We start from the raw sequence: 23,752 nt of genomic DNA, 5'->3' as shown, positions 1-23,752 counted from the left end.
GGGTTCCACTGATGTTGGTCCTAATTCTTCTGGATCGAAGGAGGCAGGAGATATTAATAAATCCATTAGATCTCTATCTATGGTTGTTGGAGATTGAGAGGACGCTTCTTTTGAAGAATCAGGAGCAGGATCATCATTATGCTGGACAGGATTGACGGGGTACCGAGAGAGGGCATCAGCGTTAGTATTAATTTTCCCTTTTTTATATTTAATGTCATATTCGAATTCTTCTAATTTTAGGCGCCATCTAATAAGGCGCGATCCTGGGTCTTTGCATTTGAACAACCATTCTAAGGGTTTATGATCTGTGACGACTGTGAATCTGTGACCATATAAGTAGGGTCTGAAAGTTTTAGTACCGAAAATGACTGCCAGGCATTCCTTCTCGGTGACACTATAATTGCATTCCGCTTTATTGAGGGTACGAGAAGCATATGCAATAGGGCGGTCCTGCCCTATTGGACCTTGAGATAGGATAGCGGATATTGCATAGTTAGAGGCATCACACGTTAAAAGAAATGGTTGTGTGAAATCAGGATAAGCAAGGATTGGGGCAGTAACGAGTTTATTTTTCAAGGATTCAAAGACTAGTTGTTGTTCGTTCTGCCAATTGAAAGGAATGTCCTTTTTTAATCCTTTTTTAGTCCTTTCAGGATAATAGCGTGATTTGGATTTGAGCAAGGATGTCTTCCAGGATGAATGTCTTCTCGAGGTGTAATGTTGGTAGCGAAACAGGCTGCAGACTATGAGGAGTAGAGGATGTAATAGGTCCCTTTGTCTTCTTCGCGACACCGGGTTGAACAGGGCAAAGGGCTGGATACGAGCACCCTTTGCTTAAGGGTAGGGGGTTGCGGCTAGTGATGCAACCACGGGATAGACAGATCACTTGCAAGATCTCTCTCAACAGGATATTTTCTTTCACAGTAGCACTTTACACTCACTGCACTGGATTATTTATTTTATTTTGGATTTATTTAGGATTTAACGGGATCCGGGGGTGAGTCCACGAGCGGGCCTGGTTTACGATGTCGGATCCCACCGCTTTGCCACCAAAATGTTACGCGGACAGCGTTGAATGCCTTTTTAAAAAAAAGATTATTTAAAGAAACTTAACTTTATTCACTGAATAAAAGTACATGAACTTATTTTACTTATTGGATAGATTTATAAAGTTATGGAGGCAACCGCTCTGCAAGAGGTTCTAATGTGGACTGGCTATGAGAGCAACGCTCAGGACTGAGGCGCTGCGAGGGGGTGATGAGCAAGCCTGAAGGGTTTGCTCTGTCAGCACTAACACTAACATTAGCGGGATGTAACAGAACATTTTCTTTCAATTGCATTTTCATTATAAGAGGAAAACATGCTTAAAATTATTAATGTTTGTGTTTCAGACGCTAACTACCAAAAATATTTTGTACATTTTAAAGCGATGTGATATATTAGTGGAACCTTTGAGTATTAAAACAACAGGGAGAAGACCCGTTTTTGAGCAATAGAGGTTCAGTATAGCATGTATCTAATAATGTACTATATTTATAATGTTTTTGTGGAGAAAAATAAATAATATTTAATATTGATTATTATTTCCTACGCGAAAATGTCTCATATTTTGCAAGTTCCGGGGATGCACACGCCTACACATGTAAGAAGCTAGATTGCTTTTTATATGCAAGTTTTATATTTATAAGCTATTCAGTCTTTATACTACAACAAGTTCTTAACCTTATTTCCTTATTTTATTTATTTTCAGAGCCTGAGTGTGATCAATTAAAATGTGTGATGGAGGCACATGTTTATCATCATACCTCGGCCATGTAGGTGACCATTGATTTCTTCTTAGGTATGCACACTCATGTGAGTGCTTACCGATGCTCTTATGAAAATAATGTGATCATACAACAGAATGTATAGGAAGAAAGTACACTGTATAAGAGGTTTTTCCAAAATTATAAGTTCACTCATGTCTGCTATTCTTCTTCCTCCTAGACATGAACTATAGTCCATGTTACATTATCACCACTCTGGAGAGGAGCCCGGGTACGCCCTTGACCATAGATCCTGGATTTGGTGTCAGTTTTTTACACGAAGCGATGGAGGTCAATCCGCTCCCTCAAGTGATGTCTGATTCATTCTTGCATGTAAGATTTACTGATTCGTTTCATTCACATCACTTGAACAATATTTGACGAGTCATATTTCATACACGTTATTAAAAATAAGAACGATTCAGTCGTTTATATGTACTTTGTCTGTTTCATCCACCCCTGAGCTCCTTACCTTTCTCACCCCCATTTCGTCCCCCGCTAATTTGAAATACGCGGAAGTGAAGGTTTTAGATGATAAAAGCGTTGAAATTGGTCTTTTCATCTACCTACGATGTCATAGATATACTAAGAATCTTCAAACTAATATGAATTTTTCCTACTAATGTTTTAGCCCTTGTTATATTTAATATCCATAATAATATAATTAAATAGAGAAATCGAGACATTCACATTTTAACCAGACGTGTATGGGACCTCCTCGTTTTTATATCTTACCTAATATTATGCAACCTATTCGATTATTCAAAGTTCTCAACATCAGATTTTAACCTGATGAATATGCGACCTCCTCAGAAGTACCTTTATTTTAAATCGGTTCATGTTAGGCCCAATAACCGCGGGGCAAATATGGAATTAAGAATATTATACTCTTTGAAGTTCAAAATATCACTACCTACGGTTTAGTGAAACGTATAAATACAAATAAACAATAGAACAAATCAACTAGATATCAATATAAGGTCATTTCAAGAATCCAATCGTTATAACATTGACGGTACAACCTAACATAGTAGATGACGACTAAGTTATAACAGTTTTGGGCTCTCTTCCATTCATGAATGCTTTTACGTCATCTCTCGGCCCCCGGAGGGGGCGCGGTGCCCCCTCGGAGGCAGCAGCAGGGGGTGACGTCAAACCTGCCATGCAACAAGTGTTTCTACTGAAACGTATTAGGTTAGTATATAAATACTCAGTACAAGGCTATTTTTAACCCATCGAAAAGGGCCAGTGTAGACCTAAAATAAATTTCAGGAAAGTATTTCAGGTCATCCATCAGAAGTAACGATCCTGAGATCTAAAAATACGATAACTACTTATTTGATAGCTATAAATAACATACAATTGATATATTTTTATATCTCTGACGTATATGTAGCCTCACATAGTTAATATCGCAGTGATTATGTTAAGCGGTTTGTGAGCCCGAAGACGGTTAAAGCATTGATGAAATATAAAATAAATAATAAGTTAATAAGTTTACTGTAATTAAATTAAGTTCTACAGCGCCAAAAAAATGTAGGTGCTTGAAAAATTTTTTTGTCACCCCTTTGAGTCACGGAACAAAGTTTACAACTCTCTCTCATTTTAATTTTGTATTTATTAAAACATAAATATAAATAATAATGTATACCATGCAAAAAGCATGCAGCATCAAACATAAAGATTTTTGGCAATACTAAATTGTTTTATAACTATCGAATAATAGATTACCTCTTGAAATTTCAGTGGGCGGGGGGGTCATGGCGCGTACGGACGGCCGGCGATGGGGTAGAAAGGTTCTAGAATGGCGGCTACGTAGGAGTGTCGGCAAGTGCAGTGTAGGAAAACCACCCACTGGATGGTCTGATGAAATAATTTAAGTTTTATGAAAACGCCGGATGCAAACCACTGGATGAAATCGGTTCAAACTGAACTGCAAGCATTTATACAACGTAGTTCTGTTTAATTCTAAATATGCGTTGGATTTTGATACAATTTTGTCAAAGTAGATTACACATTAGAGACGCAGTATGCAGAGATTGTGGCAAGTGGAAAGAGGTACTCTCTGCCTACCCCTCCGGGAAAGAAGCGTGACTTTATGTATGTATGTATGTATAGATTACACATCTATATATATCATCAATATTGCCACATATATATTACTATATATTACATATATCTTGTTTTGGATCTTCCATTAATAAAGTAAAAAAAACAAATGAAGCACTTTTTTAAAGCACAAATCAATTATAACAAAGGATACACATAAGTATCTACTACTACATAAATGAAATGAAAAAAAAAAAGAAAACGTCTGAGTTTTTTAACTATACCTAGCAGTTAAACTATAGCGGCTATCATCTTGGATGAAATTAAATTAAATTGGTTATCTATAACAATTTAAAAAAGAATAGCCAATGCCACCAATTTCTGAAGATTCAAAACGAGACTCTTCTAAGAAACAAAGTCAGCTAAGAAAGAATATTAACATATTGAAAATTTGCAATCATTCAGAACAGAAAATTTATAAGCTTGCTTTCAGGAAGAGAGTTTTAGGCTTGCCTTTATTAACTATCACAACATTGGTTAAAAGCATTACTGTGAATTATTTCCATCATTCTCCAGCTTTATTCATGCGAAAGCTCGCCGTTAGATGGCGCCCCATAGAAAAGTAAATGTTTTTCCTGTCTTTTAATAGCGCCACCTGCCGATGAGCTTTTAAACAATTAAATTTAGGGAGGAAGGACTTATCTGATTTACATAAATTGCAATTATTCAAACAGATGTCTTTACCCACTGAAGATTATGAGCAGAAGTGATGAAGATTTGAAATTCGAAAAATTTTAGTGTGGTTAACGCAGTAAAATAAAAAACAGTAAAACGAAAAAAAGTGTGTTCACAGCACTAAAATGCATGTGTTTTTCATTTAAATCAATTAACTCTTATATTTATTTACTTCTTCGAGGCTCTATTATTACATTATTTGGTTCAAGACAATAGAAATAGACAATTTTAACATTACATATAACAAACAAGATACAAAAGAACTTTTATGAAATCACACAGCTAACATAAAATATCTATGCTTACTGCAATTTGGTTAAAAATGCATTGCACACGCGGTAGCCCTGTTTAGGAGATTGGTTCCCGCGGTACTACCGCCAGCAAGAGGGTTCTACAATAACGCATGTTAGTTAATGTTTACATATAAACACGTCTGTATACAACTTAAATGGAAAGAAAAGTCGCGAGAAGACTAAAAAGCAACGTTAAGCGGTAAGACTTAATCATAGAATTGAGTTTCAAATAGAAACGTGTTGCTAGTCCATCGCCTAAAAGTAGAATCCCATATTAATTAGCCTTTCCCTTGATATACTTTTATAATCTGCACGGTAAGAGAACCCTCAGTTAAAATATGCTATTAGCGTGTTCGATGTTTATAACTTAAAAACCATATGAAATGTTAAATGGTGCCGTGTGGTTCCCGGCACCAGTACAAAAAAGAATAGGACCACTCCATCTCTTTCCCATGGATACCGTAAAAGGCGACTAAGGGATAGGCTTACAAACTTGGGATTCTTTTTTTTAGGCGATGGGCTAGCTAGTAGCTACCTCTCACTATTTGAATCTCAATTCTATCATTAAGCCAAATAGCTGAGCATGGCCTATCAGTCTTTTCAAGACTGTTGGCTTCGTCTACCTCACAAGGGATATAGACGTGACCTGAAAGGCCACATTTATCTAATATGGCTTAATGATGTAATGGAGATTCTAATAGTAACAGGTTACTAATCAAAGCCTTTCCCTTGATTGACTTTTATTATCTGCAAGAGAAACTGTTCACACATACTATGTTTGCTCTCACTACCAACTGAGCATGGACGTTTGTACTAGATGGATGTGCGCCTATTTCCTTAGTAGCTTTTTACGACATCCATGGGAAAAAGATGGAGTTATTCTATTCGAAAATGTCGGAAACCACACGGTTATTTCACATTTAAAAAATACTTAAGGAACTAGGCATCACAAGGCGTCTATCGACCGTAGTACAGACGCGAATAATTTAGCCGTGTGTCATTATTATTTTCCTGTCATTTATCCTGGTTGCGTTTTTGACTCTCTAGAAAGGAGCCCGGCGTCCACCTGTGACCATGACCATGGAGTGTGCAAATTATATTTTAAACGACGCGAATTTGATTTTGGTTATTCTAAACCTGAAAACTCAATAGAGCTATTGTATGAAAAATTACGAGGGAAACAGGTCAACCGGTTGATAACGAATTCCCCTGACAAATAATTAGATAGCCATGTCCGCTTTTCACACTGACGTAGAGGCCTTAATCGGACCATGACTGCTCTGTCAAGTCAAGAGTGTAAAAACAAAAAAAAAAATATAGTATATTTAATTTATTAAAAATATACTTATTGCATTAGAGAGTACCAGTTAGAATGCGATGTTGGAAAAAACATATATTCATAAAATCATGTCTTTCGTTAACGGGATAAAAAACACAATCTTGAAAATTCTGAAATGTGATGGAATTTTGGTTAAAATAGTGGTTGTTAGCCCATCACTTTCTTCTTCATTCTTCTTGATTGGCTTTTACAATCTACGGGGTAAGGGTAGCATCTGGCATAAACTATGTTTTTACTTCGCTACGAGACCAGTATGGATACTTGCACCTCAAAAATATCCTTTAAGTCGATGGAAGTATCTATCCCTAAAAATAATTTTATGAGAATGATGGCAACAACTTGGCAATGGCAATTCGACAAGTTACAAAATACTAACTCAACGATACTATTATACGATAACGATATATTGCATAATAAATACTTATATAGATAAACATTCAAGACCCAGGCCAATGAGAAAAAGTTATTTTCTTATCATGCCCTGGCATAAAAGACATCGACGCGCTTAAGAACTAAAGTATAAGGGTTTTAAACATATTTATTTTTATGTTTGCAGAGTATTTATTCTTGATTTAGATTGATAATTAAATTAATTATTAAAATTAAGTTTTTTAGATTATTATATTTTTTTTATTTTTTAATTATTAACATAAACAACACATAAATATTTATATATATTTTTTTAATGGATACACATTTACATCTTACGCTTTTTGTAAATAATTAATTTCATGTCAATAATCTAAGATGAGATTTTTACGACGCTTTTTCTCTTATTTTTTTCCTGTGTAACTTTTCTGAGAATAGTGAGTTACTTGAATTGAACAATAAATAGTGGATACCTTCGGCGGCCATTATCTCGGCATCATCATCACGCAGACACGGTGGGAGCTTTCAAAGCTACGAGGAGGGGTTTGACGGCGGGGAGGGGCGCGGGGCGGCGTGAAAGCCTCCGCCTGCCAGTGCCGCGACGACTGCGACGCGATCCGCATGCCGCTTCTCTCACAACCGCCAACTGTCAATCGAAGACAAACCTAACTTGAAAGTGTGCTTAACTTGTGACATATACGTGCTGGATAAGTTTTATGAATTAATCTAGTGTTTGATCGTGACACGGACTAAGTGTGATAGACCGGTGTTGATAGTGAGCGTGTCACGTGTGTTTACGAATGAATGTGACGGCGTAGGCGCAGCGGCGGGTCGCACTCTCTGTGAGATATTCGTGCGCGAACAGGTCGTTGCGGCCATGCTGCATACCTGACGAGAGCGAGTGCGCAGTGTTGCGCGAACGGGACGCAACGAGTGCTCCTAGTGGACGTTAAACTTTCGCTGACGAGGAACAAAGTTTGCTATGTTTTTATCAGTGTCATGACGAGGATGGAACGATGGCACGTGGCGCTGGTGGCGCTGGCTATCCTCGCCGGTACGGGCGTCGGCGTCGCCTCCGAGCAGATGCAGTCACGCGCTGTCGACACCGGAGTCGACCTTCGAGTACCTGAGGACCGACCTATAGGAACTGTCGTTGGGAAAATCCCAACAAAACCAGGCTTCACCTATAGATTCAATGAACCTCCCAAGGAATTTATTCTTGATCCTGTAACTGGTGAAATAAAAACTAATATGGTGCTTGACAGGGAGAGCGTGGACCGATATGCATTTGTCGTCTTATCTAGCCAACCCACTTACCCGATAGAAGTAAGATTACGTGTAACAGATGTAAATGACAACTATCCGGAATTTCCGGAGCCTAGCATAGCAGTGGCTTTTTCTGAAAGCGCGGCACCCGGAACAAAATTACTGTTAGATGCTGCAACTGATAAAGATTTAGGTGAAAACGGAATAACCAATGATTATAAAATAATAGACGGAGACAATGAAGGCAAGTTTCGTTTAAATGTTACGGTTAATCCTAGTGGACAAACATCTTATCTCCATCTTGAAACAATAGGGAAACTGGATAGAGAAACTAATGACTTTTATATACTTAACATATCGGCGCGAGATGGCGGTAATCCTCCAAAATACGGATATCTTCAAGTAAACGTTTCTATTTTAGATGTAAATGATAATCCACCGATATTTGATCAAAGTGATTTTTCTGTATCCCTGAATGAAAGTGTACCTCCTGGGACAACAGTCTTAAAAGTTACAGCTACAGATAGCGATTTGGGTGATAACAGTAAAATAACTTATGAAGTAACAGATACAGAAAAACAATTTGCTGTAGATCCAGAGTCTGGCATCATAACAACTACAAAAAAATTAAATTGTCCTAAATATTGCACCAACACAACATGTAATATGACATGTGTTTTAACAATAATCGCAAAAGATCATGGTGTACCTCGTCAGGATGCTCGGACTTACGTTACTGTTAATCTAATTGATGCCAATGATCATGACCCAGTCATTACGTTTACTTATGTCCCATCTACAGCTAATTTTGCCACTGTAGACGAAAATGCAAAAAACGGTTCACTTGTGGCTGCAATAACTGTAAGTGATATGGATGCAGGATTGAATGGAATAACTAGTATTCGAATAGTATCAGGAAATGAACTTAATCATTTCCGATTAGAAAATTCGTCAAGTGTGTATATAGTACATGTGAATGGGATTTTAGATAGAGAAGAAATAAGTAAATACAATTTAACTGTGGTGGCAACTGATAGAGGTACACCACCACGTACAGCTACATCATATCTTGTGATTCACGTTAATGATGTCAATGATCATGAGCCCGTTTTTGAAAAATCCGAATATTCAGCGATTTTGAGTGAACTTGCACCTTCAGGAACGTACATTGCTAGTATAACTGCCACTGATGAAGACACCGGAGTGAATGCTGAGATATTTTATGACTTTTACGATGGTAATAATCTTCAGTGGTTTGAAATTGATCATCTTACTGGATTAGTCACAACAAAATCAGTTTTGGATCGTGAAATTCAAGGGACTGTGGAGCTTAACGTGTCAGCAAGAGATGGGGGTCCTAATCCCAAGTGGGCTTACACGAGATTAAAAATAACGATATTGGATGAAAACGATGAAGCACCAACATTTCCCCAAATAATTCTTAATGCAACATTACACGAAAATATTAAGCCAATAAAGGAAATATTGATATTGACAGCTTCTGATTACGACCAAGGAACGAATGGTTCAGTTTCTTATTTATTTCCTTCAAGCATTGAAAGAAAATATCCAAATACTTTTGCTTTGGATCCGATAACTGGGCAATTGAGTACACTTGTTGAGTTAGATAGAGAAAAAATAGCAATGTATGAGTTAAAAGTTCTTGCAAAAGATCAAGGTTTCCCACCGCAGTCTTCTACAGCTACTATCTTTCTGAATGTTTTAGACGTCAATGATAATGATCCTGTGTTTTATCCACAAAGATATATGGAAAGTGTAAGTGAAGAATTGCCCCCTGGAACAAATATTTTGCAAGTAAAGGCATTTGATTTAGATGAAGGTGAAAATGCGAGGATCATGTACAAACTTGAAAGCGGGGGAGATGGTTATTTTGACGTAGAAACTTGGACAGGTAATGTAATATTGCAGAAAGATTTTAGAAATGCTCCTTTAAAAATTTATTCGTTGAAAATATCTTGTAGGGACAAAGGAAATAGAGGAGCTTTTGAAGATGCAGTGGTTGAAATTGTGAAAACGTCTTACCGTAAACACCTTGATTTTCATGAATATAATGGGTATAGTTTTAAAATTCTTGAAGACAAAGGTACTTCTCAACCCGAAATTGGCCGTTTTGTTGGAAAAGTCGGAATCAAAGCCTCACACGACACAGTTTCTTACTACATTTTAGAAGGAGATCCAAAACATATTTTTAAGATTGATGAAAAGAGTGGTATTATAACAACGAACGCTAATGTGGACCGCGAGGATAAAATAACATACCACTTAAAAATTATGGCAAAATTTGGTGTTGCTTTTGGCTTTACAACTGTGAACATATCAGTGTTGGATGTAAATGATAACTATCCTATTTTTCTTGAAGATAAAGATGAAATACATATTAATGAAAATATGGCTGTTGGCGAGGAAGTTTATTTTGCAAGAGCTATTGATCGTGATTCTGGTTCTAACAGGACTCTATCTTATACTCTGAGTAGCAATCATGACCAAAACTTTAGAATTTCTGAAACAACGGGCGTTATTTATTTAAAAAAACCAATATCTGGTGAACCAGGCAATGTCATGTTAATTGACGTGACAGCATCTGATAATGGTAACCCATCACTTGCCACAAATCACACTATAACTGCTGTAATCGATGACGTCAATGATCATACACCAATATTTGACCATACTTCATATGAAACATCACTACTAGAATCAACGCTTGTCAATACTAGATTTTTTTCAATATCTGCGACCGATGCTGATCTTGGAGAAAATGGTCAAGTATCGTATTATATACTTGAAGGGAATACAGATAACAAATTTGGAATATTTCCTGATGGATTTTTATACGTCAAGAGTTCTTTGGATAGAGAAAAAAGAGATTACTATTCACTGACTTTAGTAGCATTTGATCATGGGGTACCCCAAAGATCATCACAAGTTCCTGTTGTTATACATGTATTAGATGAAAATGATAATAGCCCTCAATTTACTAATACTACATTTGTATTCAAAATAAAGGAAAATGAACCACCTGATACATATGTTGGAAAATTAACAGCCATTGACAAAGACATTGGCCGTAATGCAGAATTAACTTTTAGTTTGCCTGGAACACAAAACGATTTTCGCATTGATTCTAGAAATGGTTTTATTAAAACACTAAAGTCATTTGATAGAGAAAGCTTATCACACAATACGGGGCAAAATTATATTACTCTAACAGTCACAGTAAGCGATAACGGGAAAGTTAAATTATCTGATTCCGTAAGAGTGACAATATATGTAACAGATGTAAATGATAATGCACCAATATTTACTAGAACGCCATACAAAGTTGAAGTATCTGAAGGAACTGCTGTTGGAGCTTCAATAATGAGAGTTTACTCTACGGATGCTGACGAAGGTCTTAATGGTGATATCTATTACAAACTCATTGGAGGCGATGACAGTGGAAAATTCTCCTTAGACGAAGCAACAGGACAGTTGTTCATTAATAAACCACTAGATAGAGAAATATCTGACCATTATCAATTGACAATATTAGCTCATGATTCAGGACAGTTCCTGCGCTTATCAGCTACAACTACTATATCGATAGATATATTGGATGAAAATGATAACGCTCCGGTTTTTACTCAGACAGACATGGAAGCATTTGTTTTAGAAACGGAACCAATCAATAAGAAAATTATTCAGTTTCACGCTACAGATGCAGATTTAGGAATCAATAAAGAACTGCAATTTTTCATAACGGCAGGAAATAGAAAAGAAGCGTTTTATATTGACAGTTATTCAGGTGAATTATTTTTGCACAAGAAACTAGATTATGAAGATTTAACGTCATATACTTTGAACATAACCGCCACAGATAATGGGAGCCCAAGTTTATCATCGAGTATAGTTTTCACTGTAAACGTTATTGATGCCAATGACAATGCTCCTGTGTTTACTAACACAGCCATCGTGCGTCAAATTAGAGAAGGCATACCAAAACATACACCCATCGTCACAGTGACCGCAGAGGATCCTGATTCTGGTTTGAATGGAAAAGTATATTACTCTATCGTTCATCAGGAACCGAACAATAATCGACGCCATTTTGCGATTAATAATTTAACTGGAGTTATTCATACGTTACTACCTATCGACAGGGAAAGTATTGATACTTTTAGAATAACAGTAGTTGCTTATGATAGAGCTGAACCACCTTCAACAAGACTGTCTGCAGAAAAACTGGTAACAGTTATTGTTGAAGATATTAATGACAATGCTCCAATATTTGTTTCAATGAATGCTGCTGTAATAAATACAAATAGAATAGGAAGAAGTATCAGTCGAGGAATATTTATTATGAATGTACTGGCACTTGACTTGGACTCGGGAACAAACGGATTAGTGACGTACAAACTTATTCATGGTGGAAATGATTTATTTGATCTGCATAGAAGCAACGGCGCCTTGACGCTCCGCTATCCTCCGTCGCCTCCCGAAGCTAGATGGAGCCTTGTTATAAAGGCTACAGATGAGGCAGTTTTGAGTGAACAAAGAAGTACTGAAGCATATGTCAATGTTATCCTGGGAGGAACTGAATTGGATGGTGTTACTTGGACTAACGATGTGTCTGTTTCCGTTGCTGAAAATGAGCCCGCGGGTACTGCTATACTAAATGTCACGAATAACTATAAATCTGGACTAGAATACTACATAGTGAATGTAACTGGTGACGGTAAACAAGTGCATAGGCTGTTTGATATTGATTCTTTGCTAGGAATTTTATCAACAGCAGTTTCTTTGGACCGTGAAGCTGGTATCGAGAAGTATGAAGTTGAGATTTGCGGCGTTTCTTCTGGAACTCCGCTTAAAACCACTACCACTAAGGTAAGTTGATACATTGATTTTCTACAAATATATAGATTTTACGTATATAATCAGTATAAAGTAAGGTGAAGTGTGATTAAGTTTAGTTAATTTGCTAGTGCCTTTTTATGAAAAGGAGCGAAATAATGAAAAATTAAAACCAACTTTTTATATAAATAAATCTTCCAAAAGAATTGATAAGAAACGTTAAAATCTACCAATGTGTTAAACATGTGTTCAACATAAGTAGGTTTTAACGTTTTTATGCGAATTATTTGCTAAATGGATATAATTGTCATGAGAAACCTACAGGAACTATTGAATTATTTATATTTATATCAAAAAATATTATATATTGCATGAATGTTTTTGAAAGAGCATGCATATGTTTGCTTTTTATCCCTAGTTAAATCAGATCTATAAACTCGTGATCCATCAAACAAAATAACATCTAAATAAAAGCAACACATCGCTCACTACCATTTGTGTTTAACTGATTACTGAGACAGATGGAGCGATCGGGATCAAATGTGTGTACCGATGTACTGCCCACACTTGACAATCCAACGCGAACAATCCAATTAACTTCGCACAATCGTCTGTAGAAGACAAAACCCCGAGCCATGCCGCTGTTAAAATAAAAATAAATTCAAACGAATGCTCGTTAGCGTATGTCCACCGACGCGGTCTAATCGGAGGCTCTAAATTACGATAAGTCCCATCTTCGTGGACGATATCTCAACATTCATTCTCAGTCCTGAAGATTATGTATACGTAAAACATGGCTTTGTTTGTTATGCATGTGGAAAAGTTAATTAGGTGTCAGATTATTGGTTATTTTTTAAAAGTATTTGCTTTATTTCATTTAAATTTCAGAAAAGTACTAATAAATATCAAACCACTTTGTAATTATTATTCTTTGCTAAATCATAATCACCCTTTATTTATTTAGAGGTGTAGTTTTTTAAGATAAACTTAGTAGCCAGTTTCTCTTCCATCTGATCTTTCAACCGTTTTGATGATTAAAAAGGTTGAAGTATTTACTTGTATTGCAAAAAAACCAAAGTGTTTATGACGTCCTAAAAAATTCGGTTTACTTCTGCTTGTGGTACAAAAATCCAGACTTCAATTCCATCATAAAACCATAAAGCTGAACGTGACCTTTCATTTCAAGAATGTCGGCTCTGTCTACCCCGCAAGGGATAAAGACGTGACTATATGTATGTACTATCTTTGCCCGCCGTTAGTTTAAGCCAATTTATTAAAATAAGAGTAAAATTGATAAAAATCCTATTGCTAATGCTATTGTAGTGTACATAATTTAATTTTGTTTTCTTGTGATGTGAAATTTGATTTTATCCAATCTTTAGTCCGTCGTTACAGAGTAAACTGATATTTACGCGTCATTAATGCAGTTTAAAAAATAAAATGTACCAATTTATTCCCATCTCTGACGTTGCCGTTATTCTCAATGTTGGTCTGAAGTAATCAGAGTTTGGATTTAAAAATCTAATTCCAATACAGGTAATCTTAAACCTAAAAAGTAGTTTATTCAAAAGACGTAAGAAATGCAATATTAAAACTTTATTGTGTTTTGATGTAACACATTTCGATTTAAGTGAACATTGCGTTTGAAAAGTGATAATACACCCGCGTGTTTTTGTTTTTCGAGTACAAATGTTAGTTGAATATTTCATATTGGATTTTCGAGATCAGATTGGCTAAAAAATATTTAATTTTATCATCTAGCCTCCAAGCTAAGGCTTAACAGTTTTTACGATAAGAGATACGATATTAGAATATAGTCTTGGTGACTTTTACTGATAGTAGGTACTTATTAAAGATACGAGTATTTCATACCCAATAAGTTTAAAGCTTTTATTCTTTTTTTTTTTACGGCACTGTATTCGTTGCCAGAAAAAGTGGGACTAATGTTAATTGCGATTGAATTAAAACTTCAGGACTGCCATAAAAGTCATCCAATTGTGTGAAAGAGGTAAGATTTAAGGCGGAAAGGGAGGAGGGTGAGCTATCAACCGACACCAAAAGCGCATTAGGACGCCAGGCCACATTCTACCAGGACTGATTTATGCAACGTGCAGCCGCCAGCGACGCGGGCATCGACACCAGCCTAATGAACGTACAACTTACGTTATACTGTGAAATAGCTTCCATTATTTCACGCCAATACTAATAGACTAATATTACATGTGGCCAGGCGGACAGTTTGCTAGTCAGTTATTTTTGTTTTTATTATTTATATTTTGTTAGAGAGATGGGTAACCTGGCACGAATTTTGAAACTCAATTCCATACTAATTTGTTGAGCTTAACTGAAAAAATAGTTATTGGTACATAGATGCAGTAAAGTTTGAACTGTGTATTATGTTTTTGCTCATCATTTTACATACTTTGAAAAGATTAGTCTGTCTGACATAAAATCTATTTTAATGCACAAGGCCTTAGTCAACTCCTACTAGTTCTAGAGGAAGTGTAATATCAGACAATTTTTTGTGGGTTCCTCAGTTTCAAATTTTGTTTCCTCGTTCTCGCGATAGTTACGGTAACATCCAATTTGATTGGGTAAGGTTTTTACATAGAACCGTCCTTGTGACCTCCGCAACATTTACAGGAGAACCTAACAAAAATTGAATCATGTAATATGCTATATTACTTAATATAAGTAAAAGACGTTGGCGAGTGGAAATATGTAGTCTTTGTCGTTCCTTACGGGAAATACACGTGATGCACGTATCATAATAAATAATTAAAATATATATATATAATATTAAACTAAACTCAGACCTATATTATAACGCAACAGCAATACGTTATCACGAATCGCTAATGGACTTAAAAGGTTTAATGAATGATTTTCACCAGAACTTTATTTGTTACTGTTCTGGAACTCAAACGTATTAGTGTTTCACTTTTTATCGATGAATTTATTGGTTACCAAAAGGACGAAGCGGTGAGGTGAAAAGAAATGTGAAGTCAGCCTTTACTTCGGTTCTTGTAAATGCCTTCCGAGGCATGCTGATAAGGAATTTGGGTGGCGCAGCCCTAACGCTTTTATCGCTGGAAAAAAATCACTTACGTCGCTTTTCTGCCCGGGGTAATGTAGCTATATCTCAAAAATACATTAAGTTATTTCCGTTCCTCTACTTACATTTACATACCATAATACATTTGAATTGTTAAGATCGATAGCTTTACAGATAGGCTTATTAATCTATTAACGATATCTAAATATATCGTTTCAATTCTTTTTTCCTTTTATCTAAGGATACTTAAACGTGTGTATTGCAGAACATAACAAGCAAAAAGCGCTTGTCATAAAGTTATAAAAACACGAATTTTGTAAAATTTTATTAACCCTTCATACGTGTTGCTGTTTTATGTTTATAACATTTTAGTAACGGTATCTTTATGCGTGGTAGGTATTTTTTTTTAACAGAACTGGCTTTACCCTTTTTATATTTTGTTATTCATTTCATAATTGGAAAAGTGCCGTGTGGTTCCCGGCACCAATACAGAAAAGAATAAGACCACTCCATCTCTTTCCCATGGATTTATAAAATTGCGATCCTTTTTTTAGGCGATGGGCTAGCAACCTGTCACTATTTGGATCTCAATTCCATCATTAAGCCGAGCAGCTGAACGTGGCCATTCAGTCTTTTCGAGACTATTGGCTCTGCCTACCCCGTAAGGGATATAGACGTGACTGTATGTATGTAATTGGAAAACTCACAACTTATTTTGTCTTAACAACTAAAACTGCTTTAATATTTTTTTTATTCAGTTATTTGAATGAAAAATATTTGTGTAATAAGTATAATAAGCGAAGATTCCATAAGTAATTGGTAATTATTATATCTTACAACCATATTGAGTCAACAGTATTTAGTCCATTATATATAGAACATTAGGCACAGGGGCCAGAACCACGAATAGGATTTATAAGACAAACAAATGTCCTGAAACGCTGAAATATCGCGATGAAAGATCAACATCACTACTGCTGCTGTAGGAACCTATAATAACTACGAAATAATACGACCAGAATTTGTACTTTCAGCAATCTATTGATGGATTTTTAATAGATCGAACCGATTAAATTAAGTGTGTAGTAAGTTGTTATTTAATTATTTTGCAAGCTGTACTTAAGTAGGACTTGAGTGACATGCCAAACGTGACTGGAAACTTAGGTGCGCTATCAGAAATCCTACGCCAAGACATCGCTTGCGTAAGATTGTGAAGTCGTGAGATGTTTCCTTCATCGCTGAGTAGGTGTGAGTAAATAATTGTGTTTACTTTGATTATCTTCATCAAACAGACGCGGACTCATTAGTATAACATGAATTACATTCGGTTCTCAGTAATAGGTGATTTTTTCTTAGTTTTATTTACTGACCAGACCTTGAAGTAAACACATTTTGGATTTCGTTACTTTATAAAAGGATTTTGAATTAATAGTAAACTATGTACTTTCTTAACAAACAAATGGGTAGGATTTTCCGCATGCTATTTTTCATTTAAAGAATCTTTCTCGATTCTACAAGTATACTATTTTAATCATACTTCTGCATATTTAACTTTACCTTTTATAATAAAGTTTGCCGAAGTTAGCTGGTCTCATATCAATTTTTTCAAAGATTTAAATTGACAAAAATGAACTCGATAAATTGTACATGTCGTAGAAAATATATACAAGCTACGAACAGTGATTAATTTGTCAATTTTATGACCATAGGCATAGGTCGTGTGGGAATGAATATGTAATGAGTTTTTAGCTGAAGACGCCATCTATTTTGGTTGCAAAGTGTCCGATTTTTATTTATTGTCTCTATTACAGTTATTCCTACTCATTTATTACAATATCCTGTTTCTATAACAGCCAATGTTTTGATTTTATGTGTGGCTTTGACTTGGTTTTGCTGTTTTGATAAATTATTACTATTTAATTCGCAACTTTATATTTTTTATTTCAAGGGTTCGGTTCTTTTGTGTAGACCGAAGTATTCAGAGGTTATATGTGTCAGTTTGTGATTAACCCACTCTAGGATAGTGATCTTAGAACCCCGGGCTTCTTCTTAGGGAAAAAACAATGAGATACATTATGCAGATAAAGATTCTTATGTTCTTTCTTAGTTTAATGAAGATATTCAATTGATTTGAGGGCGAACTGAAAAAATTGCTGGTATTACCAGCCAACCAAGTTGCTAGAGATGATATGCGGTGTCAGGAACCAAAAACTGGATTATTTGAAATTCTTAATGCAGTCTCGTTAGCATGAGAGAAATCCATTCAGTAATCACTACAGAACTGGCTGATATAAAACGTTTTTATTGTGGTTTCTTATGAAGCATTACCTATATTTATTAAAATATCCTATGTCCAATTTTCTTTAATTTTGCAAGAAGATTTTCCGAAATCTGTCTGTAATCATATATAGATTGTTTCTTGACAGTCCCTCGAGTTGGCCAGCTTTCTTATCGCTGTTGACTATAGCGACCACTGAAGCGTGATACACCCCGCCCTCCTAACACATTCCATCAGTAAACCCGAACGGGGACAAGAATAACTCTGTCACAGGCCTCGCTTAATTGGTCACTTTATGTGTGTGTGTTCACGTTAAGTTGAACCGGTTTCTATTGGGTCTGTTGCTTTCTACGTCACACATCAGCCTGTGTACACGATAGTTATGAGCGCCGCGTGTGCAGATCATAAGTTTGTACTGCATGAAGTTTATTGTGATTTATGCATAAGATCCTTGATTTGTCCAGGATGGCGTGATAGGATGTAATTTTCTTACCTGCTCAAACAGTAAATTCTGTTGGCGTTTTATTATGTTTTAGCTTATCTTCAGCTTTGAATCATAGAAGCTGTGAGTCTTGTTGTAAAAAATCCAACTCGAGGTAACTTGCACATTCAGATCGCCTGGGATTGTAGTATCCTTTTTATTACTAAGTATTAAAGGAAGAAGAAAATTTTATAATATTATTATAAAGGTAATGAAAATCTCCTTTGAATAAAGAAAGAAAACTAATATACATACCTCATTTAAGCATTCCAGAAGGATTGTGGTTACAGGGCGAGAATAATTTTATCTACATTTATTTATATGCAATTTTGGTCAAAATGTTGGTGTCATGTTTTAAACTGAATGCCCAAGTTTTAGCTAAAACGAATGGGACCATTTAAATAACAGCGGCACCTGCAACTCCAAGCCAGTAAACCTTACGCCTCCGCGACGTTTTGCTGCAAAATTGATTCCCTGATGCTATCTACCCTCCCGAGGGAACGTTGGATAAATAAATACTTTACGATAATCTCAGCAGATCTGAGACAGGCCAGAATTACTGCATAGCGGAGATATTATTGCATTTTAATTCCGCTCTCGACACACCTCCGTCGCATTACGATTTGATATGATTTAGTGCGTTATTGTACGCGCGTGGTACAATATTACAGCCTCAAGTCAAATAAATTTCGGAATGGCCGAAATGAGCGTGGGGACTTGATCTTGATACCTCGCGTTCGGATATTACTACTAAATTACAATTAAGGGTTAACGTTTTGACATATCGTATTTTATTTCAATGTATTCTTTACGCCTGTGCACTCCGAGACGCAGACGGCACTCTTTTCATCTTGGGCTCCTGTCGCGGGCGATTTGCTTTGTAAATAAAACTTGATGAAGGATTTACTTGAAAAATTATTGATGTCTTTGATCATGCTCACAATATCTTATAATATAGGTACATTTAATTTATATTTTGTCGATGTTCTTCACCTCCATTTGCAAATACATGAGTAGACTCCCAAAGAATCATTCTTATGATCGATTAAATAAAACTTTCAAAGCTAGTCTAAACTATATTTGCTTAAGCCGCAGGGTCACGAGATAATTAATGTAAGCAATATGGAGTTCGATTCGCGCCCAGCTCGGAATCTCGTTTAGTACCAACTAGATAAAAGTTGTAAAATGCAAATTGCATGTGAAATGTTAAGAATGTTCGGCCCACGCCTGCTATGGCACCGTTACTCCACCTTACACTTCCATTTATAGGAGTTTTAATATTAAGAAAACCTGTCTACTCTACTCGTATTAAATTTGGCGCTTTCCCATTGAAAAAATTAAAAAATTTCCTCTTTGGATTTGATAGCGCCGTGAATCACCCATGAGGGCAGACCAGACGCCTAAATAATTGGGAATTGCACTAAATAAAATTGAAGAGATTAAATGATATCAATGATGAATAATTTATTTCTTTATCCCTTAAGGGGTAGACAGAGCCAATAGTCACAAGACTCGAATCGTATGCAGTTTAGCTAAATGGCTAAATGATGGTTTCGAAATTGAGATATTGACAGTCATTGTTGATCTAAAATAGGTAAACTTCATTACAAAGTTTGCGATCCTTAATTTATATATGTATTTATTACCATGGTGATATTACTTAACAATTTTTATTAACGTTTTATTAATTGTTATTTTTATTTTACACAATTTATACTAATACAGCATCCTAATAAATGATAGTTATCATCATGCCTTCCAAAACCAAAAGGGTTTTGTAATAAAATATATCACTAACCCACACGCAGGTAAGACAATGCGCCGGCGCGCCTACAATTCATCCAATAATTGTAGGGCCGAGCTCGAAGGCCGGTGCGGCGGTACACGGCAGCTAAACGCCACTTAGTTGTAGGGATGTGACTAATTATGTCGATAATATCGATTATTGGAAGCGATGTGACCATTTGCGTCAAATATTACAATTTATTTTGTTTGAAATTAATTATGAACGATAGGCAATAGGGTGTATTAAAATCTGATACAGAATGACGTTTATCTAAAATTGCCAGGTCCATCCTGGCTAAGTTAGCTCAAATTTATAAACAAAAATAACATACCTACTTAAAAGAAAACTGAATCTAAATTGTTATCATAAAATTTCCAATATCTTTTTTTATTGCCTACATATTTCACTCTGATGAGATTGTCAATATTTTATTTATTGATAACCATTGTCTTATGATATGAAATAAGATTTCTTTACGAGTTGTTACGACAGATTTGACGCATCACTAAATCTTAAGGTAAACGGGCCAGTAAAATATTTAATTTGGCCGGCGTCTAACCTATAATTACATGTTACGTATCATCTACCACCATACGAGTACATCGACTATTCGTAAATTCAGATAATTAATTTCAATGTCTTAGGAAAATTTTACACATTTGGGTTCTGACGAATTAAATACTCTCCTTAATTTAGTCATTAGAAGATATTCAAAAGGGTTCTTGAATCACTTTCTTGCAATGCATTCTCACTATTGCTGCCTATGTTAGTTTTAATGACTACAAATTATGAATAGTGTTTTTAAATCACATTCCAAATAGTTTTATTAACATTTAATAAATGTACGAAGATTCCTTTTTAAATAAAATTTTTGCATAGAAATAGTGAAGATATTCTCAGTATGCACCAAAGTCCTATAAAGCTTTTACTACCAGCGGACTAGCATTTAGTTTCATGTGTACCTCTTTTCACGCACCATGTATTACTTTAGGTAGAAACCTTTTCCCACGACTTCCTGTTCTTGAGTTACTTTACACGCCAAGAATCGTGTTACGATATTAATTATGTAAAAGATACACGAATTATTTTATAATTATAACACGAAATATCTTGCTCGCTTTATTACACGTGATTTCTTATCCGCGGCGTAGGTAAATTTGGCAGTAAATTTAAAATATACGTACATATGTAAGCATCTGAAAAAACTTAAACTATTACTGTTTATCCTCAAATATTAAAAAGAGAAAAGATTTGTATTTTTGTTTGTAACGAATAAACTAAAAAATAATTCACCGATTTCGACGAAATTTGGTATATAGATATAGAATATACCTTCAGGAGTGTCATAGGTATTTTATCTGGAAATTCTCACGGGAGCCAGATTTTACAAAAAGGTATGTTAAGATATGACATGGAAACATATTCTCATTTTTATACCTAGACAAGGACGTTTTAAAAGCCTCTGTTCATTGCATCAAGAGAGAAAATAAAAGAGGTAATATAACGCTTGAATGCATCATTTTACGATAGTTTGATTACATCCAAACCGATCCCTGTTTGCAAAGCGGGCTACTGAATTAACGAGGGATCAAATTACATTGAATTAAAATACCTGCGTGTGAGTCTTTTGAACAAGTGTGTGCTTGAGGAATTTATTCAGAATATCGCGGACTTTATTTGATAATAAGCATATTGAATGAATCCATTAAAGGACTTTTTTAAGGGCGCGTTTTGTAAAGATGAAGATGTGAATGTATAAGTATAATTTAGATTAAAGCAAGATATTACTCAGTATGACTTAAGTAATTTCTCGGTCAAATTTTATGGTCTTCAAACCCAAAAAAAAAATCTATTGAATTCTAATAGATTTTTTTTATAACATAAATAAAGATATTTTTAACTATATCAATATAACAAAAACAAGTAGTACTATGCGACTTGCTGCCTAATACTACTTGTTTTGTACTGGAAGCAGATGGTTTTTATCAGATCCATTGTTACTAAGATTTCTGTGATAAACTTTCATTTTTACCCATAATAGTTAACGCACCCAATAACCTTCAGTGGTGGATTACATATAAGTTAAAATCACTCCTCTTTATTACTGGAAGGGTAGGCAGCAAATACATTGTCGCATTTGCCGCGATGCCTTGATTCTTTTACTTCATTAATATTTGTAATTTTTTATGCAAGCTCGTAGATTTATGACTTGTGAAATGACCTTGATCTTGATTCAAATTTTACGATGTTTTTCGTACCATCACCAAGGTCTGTTCTTCTAGGCCTTCCTATTCCGAAATTTCCATTTGTACTTAAATGACATTTGTTTGTTAGCTTAACATATAATTATTTCATGTGTATGAATTAAAGGGACAGGAATTGCTTAACCATAAATATATAAAATTCAAGTTGTAAATATTAACAAGTTTGATGTGTGAGTCATTTTTAGAACCCAGGCACCAGTTCCCGTTGACGAATCAAGTATTGTACAAAAACATTTTTTGTACGGGTGTTTTGTTCACCGTTTTACCTGCAGCAAGCAGGTAGACTCCGCGCTACCTTCCACAAAATGCTAAATATGCTTACAGATCCTGCTATTTTTTACAAGGTGCTACTTTTCTAACGGCATTGTGATGTGTTAATGTGAAGTGTTAGTCGTGCGCATTATACGCGGACTCGTGAAGAATGCTATTTAATTTAATTATTATGGAAAAATATAAGTTTAGTCGCCACAAATAATGTAACAAGGTTTTTTACTTACAAATGATAAGAACATTTTATATAGAAAAAGTATAGGTATAGTATATGGGAATAGAAAAAGATGTTCATATGAAACACACACCTAGAATATGATGTAATAATGATGAATTATAATAACAAGTTTAGTCAGTCCATTCGTTTCGCTACTACGTTGATACAGATGCATCAAATGTATAACATCTTTCTTTTTAAAAGAGTTAAAAAACAGTCTTTCGCTTCACATTACGAGAAATTTCATCAAAAGATAAAACACTTTCATGGCCATCCGGGCCATACACAAAGGAGCATATTGAAAAAGGTTTACTATTCTCTCCAAGTTTTTGCAACAAGTGAGGTTGGCTTTAAGTTGCAAAAGCATCCGATCATCTCTCGTAGCCCGCGGATGTAAAGGCACGCCGTAAAACGGGTCTCATTTTATGACCATTTGACGAAGTTATATACGTTTTTGAAGTCATTTCTTAGTCGGCCTGGCCATTGTGGTTGCGTGGCCACTCTGCACTTTGCTATTTCATTTTATTCTTCATGTATTGCTGTAGTTGTAAAATATTTTTGCGCTGAACAATTTTGCTTTTAAATCTCTTTCTCATAGTGTATTGTAGATTGAAGGTCCTGTTGTGGTTGTCGAATGACGATGTGGACATAATTTTACAAACTGATACAGTATTAAGCAAAATAATTACGA

At 35.4% G+C, this 23,752-nt stretch overlaps 1 protein-coding gene across 1 annotated transcript in view; it reads left to right on the top strand.

Annotated features, from left to right (window-relative positions):
• The first annotated feature begins 7,589 nt into the window (after nt 1-7,589).
• LOC106141558 (cadherin-related tumor suppressor) overlaps nt 7,590-23,752 on the top strand; it is an 84,355-nt gene continuing 68,192 nt past the window's right edge. Inside the window, exon 1 of the mRNA XM_060947920.1 lies at nt 7,590-12,743. Coding sequence (XP_060803903.1) covers nt 7,590-12,743 — 5,154 coding nt within the window. The remainder of the gene's footprint in view (nt 12,744-23,752) is intronic.

The sequence above is a fragment of the Amyelois transitella genome, chromosome 14, assembly GCF_032362555.1.
Source record: "Amyelois transitella isolate CPQ chromosome 14, ilAmyTran1.1, whole genome shotgun sequence".
Lineage (NCBI taxonomy): Eukaryota > Metazoa > Arthropoda > Insecta > Lepidoptera > Pyralidae > Amyelois > Amyelois transitella.
Note: the sequence above shows the minus strand (reverse complement) of the source record. Positions and strands in the feature narration are given on the sequence as shown.